The sequence below is a fragment of the Cotesia glomerata genome, linkage group LG9, assembly GCF_020080835.1.
Source record: "Cotesia glomerata isolate CgM1 linkage group LG9, MPM_Cglom_v2.3, whole genome shotgun sequence".
Classification (NCBI taxonomy): domain Eukaryota; kingdom Metazoa; phylum Arthropoda; class Insecta; order Hymenoptera; family Braconidae; genus Cotesia; species Cotesia glomerata.
This window is the reverse complement of record NC_058166.1, coordinates 13174304-13184190: the sequence shown is the minus strand read 5'-3', so window position 1 is coordinate 13184190 and position 9887 is coordinate 13174304. Positions and strand designations below refer to the sequence as shown.

The 9887-nt window shown below is 28.4% G+C and overlaps 1 protein-coding gene across 1 annotated transcript; it reads left to right on the top strand.

Annotated features, from left to right (window-relative positions):
• Positions 1 to 3226: 3226 nt before the first annotated feature.
• On the top strand, positions 3227 to 9880 carry LOC123271250 (cytochrome P450 4g15-like). Its single transcript, XM_044737521.1, has 9 exons — positions 3227 to 3496; positions 3820 to 4030; positions 4917 to 5213; positions 5296 to 5606; positions 8768 to 8877; positions 8998 to 9066; positions 9154 to 9322; positions 9396 to 9570; positions 9664 to 9880. The coding sequence occupies exons 1-9, from the start codon at positions 3352 to 3354 to the stop codon at positions 9851 to 9853; spliced, it is 1677 nt and encodes a 558-aa protein (XP_044593456.1). The 5' UTR covers positions 3227 to 3351; the 3' UTR covers positions 9854 to 9880.
• Positions 9881 to 9887: the final 7 nt, after the last annotated feature.

Sequence of the window (9887 nt, the reverse complement as noted above, 5' to 3'; positions counted from 1 at the left end):
TGTACTTGTAATTTTTATTAGTATATTAAATACATTTGATATTTATGCTTAAAAATGTTTTCTTCTTTGTTACATTTAATATAATTAATATTTTTATTATTATTGTGTAATGATTAATGAAAAATGATAATTATAAATGTTAACAATATCTACTAGCTCACATAGTTAAAAATAGCTGTTTGCATCAACGCAAACATAATTCACTGCACAAAAAAACGCATGTGTAATCATACACTCTTCATTATTTAATCGTACGATGCAGAATATAAAATGGCCGCGGAAAACTAAAGAAAGTGCGAATGAAAATAATAACCGATGAGGCTCGAAGTTTGGCGGTAATCACCGAAGTTGATCGTCTTTGTTCAATGCTAAGTTGTATGACTTCACTAAAATTGTTATTGAATCATTTAAAATTATCATGACAATTATTTTTTATTGTTGTTGTGATTCATAATTAATTTGTAAGAAAGAAATTTAAAAACTGTAAATATTAAATTTATTAAGAGAAATTTTAATTGTTGACAATTATAAATGTAGTAAAAATAATTTTGCAGTATCTTTTTATTAAGGTAAATGTACCAGTGGTTGACCGATTAAGGATTTTTGGCATTTCAATAGATCGTAGTTTAATTATTATATCGACATTCTAATTAGCAAATTGTCTTACACCATCTTAGAGAATTTTCCATTTGTACGAAAATACAATTAATTCGAAACTTACTATCACTTTAAAAAACCATTAATATTTAAGGGACACAACCAGTGTGACAGCCTAAAAAAAGGCGATTTTTAGGAATTAAAATAAAAAAAACTTCTGTATGAATTGTTTGAAAATTTTAAGGGTATATTAATACATATTTTAAGAATATACAGTAAAATTTTTGAAAAAAAAAAATTAAATATTTTCCGAGTTACACGCGATCTCCGACGGCGCTAAAAAAAAAGGTCCTCCACTGTTGGAGTGATTCTGGCCTTCTCCATGGATGAAACCGAAAAAAAAAAATTCTCGTTAAACTAGAAGATTTTGTCCGTACAATGCCCCCCGGTCGAAAAAAATATCAAAAATTGACCAAATGGCGGCGTTTTAAAAAAAAAAAGTTTAATTTTACCTCAAATTTTGGTCGTTTTTGGCCTGCCTAAATTCGATTTTTGATCAGATCAAAAAACTGGAGGGTCATTATATGGAGAATTATATACAGAACATGCAAAAAAAAAATTGGTAGTAATCGGATCATTTGTCTTTGAGTAATCAGCCCAACAAATTTGAAAAATGCTGTTTCGTGAAAAACGCGTTTAAAGATAAAACCATCCTATTCTAACTGCCGAGCGGCTACTCTTTAAATGGCTGTAACTCAAAAACTATTTGAGATATCGATTTGAAAGTTTTTTGAAAATTCCACACTGGTTGTGCCCCTTAATAGAGGTATAATATTTTGGTTAGAAGCATTTAAATAATTTATAATTGGACTATTACTACATCAAACTGTTAAAAAAAAAAAACACCCTCTAAAAAATAAGGAGTTAGACCAATTGCTAATTAGACCGCCGATATGTTAGAATAAAATAATTCAAAGATTATTTAAGCTTCATATATTTAAGTTTTTAATATGTAATGTTATTTATTTGAATTATTAATAAAATTACATATAAATTATCATTTAAATGCAGGTAAGATGAAAACACCAGTAGTTAACCGGTTTGATCTAGTAAATTGACCGGAATGTTCCAGTAGTTGACCGATTATCGATACATTGGTTATTTTTTAAACTTTAATTAGTTTTGGTAATTATTTACAAGTGGGGTCAACCCCAAAAAAATATATCTATAAAATCAAATAGAAATTTCGGTTAAATAAATGAAAACTAAAATGATTGACCCCACTTGTAAATATTTACCTTAGTTTTTTATGTTTAATGCATAATGTTTTTATATTTATTTATTTAAATTAAATTTGTATTATTAGTAAACAAAATTCGTTTAGTTTAGAACAAAATTAATGATAGTAAAAACGTAATAGATTAGTAAATTAAACTTAGATTCAATAATGACAAGGGCAAAACATTTTGTTGAGGTGCATGCAATTATTATTAAAAATAATAACTATTATTTCAAATCAACAATTAATTACAGTAAATTTATGGCTATTATTTCCAATGTCAACAAAAAAATTTATATTTAAACTTGTCACAAATATAAACTTGACTCAGCAATCATATTATTTGAAACACATATAAATTTTTTTAAGTTTGTAAAAAAAAAATATTGTTAATAATTTATTATAAATTTTTTAAAATTATTTCTTATAATGCAGAAATGGATAATTTTTAATGCAGTAAAAAAAAAATTTATCGGTTAGTTTTAAATTTAAAATTTTAAGTTCTTTATAACACTCTGAATAAATTGAAAATTGAATTAAAAAATTGTGGAGTAAAAATTATTAATTAAAAAAAAAATAAACAATTAGTTAAATTTCTATTGTCTGATGTAGACATAAGTATAATGACAATAAACTGTTGAATAATTGGAATTTTCTCGAGCATTCTTTTACTAAAATTTTTTGATTAAAAAAGAATGACAATAATAATATGACTAATAAAATAATAACAGTGTTACAAAATAAAAAAATTCCATAACATCTCGACCCGATGAGCTTTATAATAATAATACCGGACGTTAATGTGTAAATATGCTTAAAATGAATTATTTATAATTGGTCGTAAAATAACACACAACTACTGACCTCATTATTGTTACGTGGTCACTCTTTTTCCGATTTATTCAAAATTTGTTCTATTTAGACGAAGCTAATCACTACACTAACATTTTTAGTGTTGATCTTGAACTTGTTTCGCGAAACGCCTTAAGTGGGTGGGCGTTTGAATTTTTTCCCGGTGATTTCTTCAGCAATGAGCAAGTGAGCCAACTGATGGCTTTTTTAAAGCAAAATTGAAGTATAAAATGAAAATTATAATTAAATAAATAATTAAGTTTATTGTTATTGTTATTGTGAGTAAGATAAGTTCGTCTAGCCGAAAGTGAATTAAAATTTCAGCAAAGTAACAGAAAGTTGGCTGATTTGAAATGCAAAACGTCGAGGGCAAGGTCTTATGCATTTCGATTAATAAAACCCCCAGAAATTTATATTTTTATTTTAATGAGCCGCGGTTATAAAAGTACCTGTGGAACTTTATTTGCTTACACTGGATGCACAACTTGTGACTTAAGTGCTGTTATTTTTTTTTTATAAAAACAAAAATATCTGTTTGTTTTTTTTTTCTTTTTTACAAGTTGTTTGATTATTAATTATTGGATTATTGATTACCTGGAAAATAAATTTTTTGAGTGATAAAAATGGACGTGGTACCAATTCCAACGTCTTCGTCTTACCTGCCGACGGGGTTTTTCTACCCGCTCGTCTTCATAGCAGCGACACTGGCGTTAGTTCATTTTTACATGGAAAATATGAGGATTGTTAAAATGGGAAATAAAATACCAGGTTAATTAATTAATCACTTTAAAAAATTAACAATTTTTAAATAATAATTAAGTTAGCCGACATTTTTGATTTTGCTTCATTTAATAAATTAGAACTAAAAAATATTGTTTTTACCGTTCTTACATATGATTTTTTTTTTTAATTTTTATGTAAGAATTTTTTTATAAAAAAAATTCTCAAAATTTTTTGATGTGGGCTAACTTTATTTCCATAATTTTTAATCATTACTTTAAACTTTAAATTTTATTGGATAATTACTTAATTATTGAATTTTTAAAACTGACCTTAAATTTTTACCTGACCTATTTTCGGTGTTTGATCAGGCCCCAAGACAGTGCCATTTTTTGGAAACGCCTTGATCGCGTTAGGAGTGCACCCGAAAGATGTTCTCAATACAGTTTTGCAATACTTGCATCACGGAAGAGTAATCAGAGCATTTCTGGGTACCAAACTTATCATTTTTATAATGGACCCACATGATGTAGAAATTATTTTGAGCAGCAATGTTCATATTGACAAATCACCGGAGTATAGGTAAATTTTATTTATTGCAAATTAATTATCAAAAAGAAAAAGAAATGAAACTAAATTAGCAAACGTCTATCATTTTTTAGATTTTTACAACAAATAAATTACTAAGAATACATTTTTAAAAAAATTGCAACAATAACTTTTTGACACATCTACAAGTGAAATTTTTCAATATAAAAAAAAATTTATTTTTTAATTTGCACATGTGTTTCTTTTAAATTTTTACGTGTGAAATTTTTTTTATTAAAATTTTTATGACACTAAAATTAGCAAACATATAACTATTTTTATGATTCTTTTTTTTGAAAAAATGATTACAAGAATATAAAAATAAAAATTCCACTTGTAAAAAATTAAAAAAACTATAAATACAATTTTTAAAAAATATTTTTTCAGTTCTAATTAAATTAATGAAAAAAATCTAAAAAATTTTTAAACGTCTGCTTATATCATTATTAGAAAATTTTTTCGTGAAAATTAAGTCAGCCGAAATAAAAAAATAAAAAAAAATTTTTTTTATTGAAAAAATTTTCACAAAAAAAATAAAAAAAAAATTTTCATTTGTAAAAAACTTGAAAAACTATTAGTGCAATTTTTAAAAAATATTTTTTCAGTTCTAATATAATTAATGAAAAAATCCAAAAAATTGACAGGTGTCTATAAATTTATATTAATAAAGTGAGCTGTCATTTTTGATTTTTTAATTTTAGTTAATTTATTAAATTAGAACTAAAAAACAATTTTAAAAAATTGCGCTTACAATTTTTGAAGTTTTTTAGAAATGAAAAAATTTTTTTTAATAAAAAAAATTATAAAAATTTTTAGATGTCGGCTAACTTCATTAATTTTCATATAAATTTCCTTATAATTTTTTACTACTCTAATTAAGATTTTTCAAACCATGGTTGGGTGAAGGATTGTTAATAAGTGGGGGTGAAAAATGGCGAACTCACCGTAAAATAATAGCCCCAACATTCCACTTGAACGTGCTGAAGACATTCGTTCCGCTGTTCTACGAAAACAGCATCGATTTGGTGAAAAGATTGAAATCTGAAGTGGGAAAGGAGTTTGACGTCCACGATTACTTGTCAGCTGTGACAGTAGACATTTTGATCAACACTGCGATGGGAGTTAGGGGCAAGAAAAGGGAAAACACTGGCTTTGACTATGCAATGGCTGTCATGGAGTAGGTTTAATTTTTATTTTTCTATCAGCATTGATTCTAGATCATTGATTATTAATTATTGATCAATGATTGAATTTTCCAGCTTATGCAACATCGTTCACCAGCGACAGTACAACATAATGCTTCGCATTGACCAATTGTTCAAATTCTCAAAATACGCTAGCCAGCAAGAAAAGCTTCTCAACACAATCCACACACTGACAGGCGGAGTTATCAAGAAAAAGAAGCAAGAGTACGCAGAAAAAGGGGAACTTGCGTACCCTGAAGAATTCCGTAAGATTTCAAACAACAACACTAGCAACAAAACATCAAAAGTTGAAATCGAAAAGATAAACGAATCAAAAATGCGATACGCTCGCGACGATTTGGACGAAATTGATGAAAATGATGTTGGTGAGTTTTCTTTTAATCAATGAAAAGATAAATTACGGGGTTAAGGTAGTTGTCGTAGTTAAGATATACTGTCAGAAAATTCCAAATTTTTGTATACTTATTAAGGACATGATGATACAATTACCCTTAAGGAGGTATTGCGGCAAGAAAAAGACACCAATAGGTTATGGCAATTTATTTCTGTCTCACACACTAGAGCTGCCACTCTTTACAGACTATCGCTCACTTACTTCTACTCACGTAAAATATCGGAAGTCACTAACTTCAAACATTTCTTATTAAAAAATGAATACCGCTCGTTTGTGTTATTTTTGATCAAAAATACTTGTTATAGCTTCAATTAAATATTCTCAGTTTTTCAAAAAAATCCTAAGAAAAGTATGATTGTTATTCAATAAAATGTTCACTCTAACTATACGGTCAAGATAAGGAATACATGTTAAATGTACGATTTTTAATTGCTAATATTTCGAAAATTAGCACCGCAAGGACTATTAAAAAAAATTTATTCGTTTAGAGGACACTTACACGGAAAAAAATTTATTGTTGCTACAACAGGAGGCAGTCATGTTGCAGCAACAGGAAAAAATCCTGTTGCAGCAACAGGATTTTCCTGTAGCTGCAACAGGAGGCAGCCATGTTGCAACAACAGGAAAAAATCCTGTTGTAGCAACAGGATTACTACTGTTGTTGCGACTTGATAGTAAAATATAGCTGGGTCAATCCATGTCAAGTCGACCAATAGTTGGAATCGACCCCTTTCGATTTGGATAAATTTTGGTCAGAAGTTTTCTTTTATCATACAACAAACTGCTGCCAAAGGAAAAAAATAAAAAAATTTTTTTCAAAAGATATGCAAATTCAAAATTTCGCGATTTTTCCAGTTTTTCAATTTTGTTTTTGTTATATCTCGAACGCTATTATAAATACAGAAATGGCCTTTCGTTTGTTTGAAAGGGGGCTATTGAAAAAAAGATATTTTGAAGAATGCCAAATTTGTTAAATTTTGAATTTTTGAAAATCGAAAAATGACGATCTATATCAAAATTTTGGCTCAATTTTTTTTTGTATAATACGTTGTACTGATCTTAAAAAATCCTGAAATTTTTAGAACTGTAATTTTTTTTTTCACTTTACTTCATTGAAAGTTGTCGACGCCACTTATCGTCTTATTAACATGGAAATGATTTGAAATTTGAGATTGAGCAACATTAATATGCAGAAATTTGTAAGTAAACAAGTACTCAAAAGAACGAAAAAAAATTGATATTCTCACCACATTATTTCTGATTGTTATTGGAAATTAACATTTGTTTGAGTTATTTGACGTTAAAAACTGTTATTGAAGTGAAAAAACGGACAAAATATATCATGCGTTAAAAAAATAAGAAATTACATCATGTGTTAAGCCTGACTTTAAGATTACGTTCAAAAAATAGAAAAAAAAGTTGAAATTAATTTATTATTTAATATTTCCACGTCGTGCATTTAACTTTTTAATGCTCAAAATTACAATACTATGTATCTGCATAACTTTACATTATTTAGAAGTTGCGAAAAACAAAAGAAAATTTTTTTTTGAAATTGAAAAATTCATATTTAAAAAAAAAACACATTTCTAAAAATTTCAGGATCTTTTAAGATCAGTACAAGATATTATACAATAAAAAATTGAGCCAAAATTTTAATATAGATCGTCATTTTTGACGATTTTCAAAAATTCAAAATTTAACAAATTTGGCATTTTTCAAAATATTTTTTTTTTCAATAGCCCCAAGTGTCCCCTTTCAACCAAACGAAAGGCCATTTCTGTATCTATAATAGCGTTAGAGATATAACAAAAACAAAATTGAAAAACTGGAAAAATCTCAAAATTTTGAATTTGCATATCTTTTGAAAAAAATTTTTTTATTTTTTTCCTTTGGCAGAAGTTCGTTGTATGATAAAAGAAAACTTTTGACCAAAATTTATCCAAATCGAAAGGGGTCGATTCCAACAATTGGTCGAGTTGACATGGATTGACCCAACTATATTTTACTATCAAGTCGCAACAACAGTAGTAATCCTGTTGCTATACAACAGAATTTTTTCCTGTCGTTGCAACATGGCTGCCTCCTGTTGCAGTTGCAGGAAAATCCTGTTGCTGCAACAGGATTTTTTCCTGTTGCAGCAACAATAAATTTTTTTCCGTGTAGAAGTACGCGTATTCAAAAAGTGAAGAATATTGTAAGAAAAGTGATTTTGCACAGTACCTCCTTAAAATTTGAAGTCGATTGACCACCTATAACCCGAGATGAATTCTCTTTATATCTTTAAAAATATTTAGAATTAAGAAATTACACTATCTCGTCACATAATGATATTTTAAAAGATATAATCTCATCATGATGTTATCCTTATCGAGACCTTTCATTTAAATACCCACATGAATTTTTTATATATTTTATATACTTTACAAATATCAGAAATATCATATATATAAAATATACAAAAAATTCATGTGAGTACTCAAATGAAAGGTCTCGATGAGGGTGACATCAGGATGAGCTTATATCTTTAAAAATAATAATAATAATTTAACAATTACATTGTATCTTGTCACCTAATGATAATATTAAAGATTTAAGGTAGTTGTCGTGGTTAAGGTATAGCGTCAGAAAATTCCAAATTTTTGTATACTTATTAAGGACATGATGATACAACTACCCTTAAAATTTGAAGTCGATTGACCACCTGTAACCCGAAATGAATTTAATTAAAATTGGATATTTGATATTGATTACATACGCTCTCTACAGTTCTGTACCAGTTTCTAAGTTATAAAAAAAAAACTAACTGTCAGAAACTTTTAAAAAACTGAAAGTCTTTCAATGTATCTGTTGTGAGTTTAAAAAAAAATTTTGACCATCTAATTATTAATAAATAACGAATTAAAGTTCAACAATTCATGAAAAAGTATATATCTACGGAGTCGAACAGAAACAATTGTATGAGTTGCGTCTCCACGGGTACAGTCTTGCGTAAAAATGATGGATTACTTGGCTACAAGCTCAGATACTTTTACGGCGCGTATAATCTCTAATTTTTTGACAATATTGTACCACGACAACTACCTTAATTAAATTGAATCATTAGAATAATTTGAACCTGAAAAATTTTAGGGGAAAAAAGAAGACTAGCGTTTTTGGACCTGCTTCTTGAATTGAACAGGAACGGGTCAACGCTAACTGAAGAAGAAGTCCGTGAAGAAGTCGACACAATTATGTTTGAGGTGTTAATTTATTTATTTATAATAATGCAATTTTGATTAAGACATTCTCATTTAAATAGTGATTATCAATTCATCAACTAAAGTAGCTCTCAAGATTATAATAGATGCAAATTATTCCAGGGTCACGATACCACTGCCGCTGGTTCTAGCTTCACGTTATGCGTCTTGGGAGTCCACAAAGACATTCAAGTATGATTGATTTGAATTAGATGTTAACTAATACGGGTTTGTTTGATTAATTGAGCATTTATGATGAAATGTTTAATGTTTTTGCAGGATAGAGTTTATGAAGAGTTGAACGAGATTTTCAAGGGCTCTGACCGGCCATGCACGTTTCAAGATACTTTGGAGATGAAGTATCTTGAAAGGGTGATCATGGAGTCGCTGAGAATGTTCCCGCCTGTTCCTGCTATTGCTAGGGAGCTAAAACAAGATGTTAAGATTGGTAATTGACAATCATAGAGTAAAATTTGAGGATCTTTTTAAGTTTTTTTAATTTGGTAAATTTGTTTGTATAGCCACTGGAGGTTATGTTTTACCACGTGGAAGTACGGTAATTGTGCCACCATACCAGATTCACCGTTTAGAGGAGTATTATCCAAACCCAGAAGTGTTTAACCCAGACAGATTTTTACCTGAACATACTCAAAATCGGCATTACTATGCCTACGTACCTTTCAGTGCTGGCCCAAGGTAATTTTCATTCATTTTTCGCGGTCAAGTAGTTCAATCTAGTTCAAGATGGAAGTATTTGAATAAACTAACCTTAAAACTGAATATTTACAGGTCATGCGTCGGAAGAAAGTACGCGATGTTGAAATTAAAAGTTTTAATATCAACAATAATCCGAAATTACCGGATTCATTCGAATTTGACGGAGAAAGATTTCAAACTGCAATTAGACATAATATTGAAGCGGACAGATGGCTTCAAAATTGAAATTGAGCCGAGAAATAAGTCGACCGTAACTGCATAATTATAACGCACTCATACTTTCATTCACAGTTCAC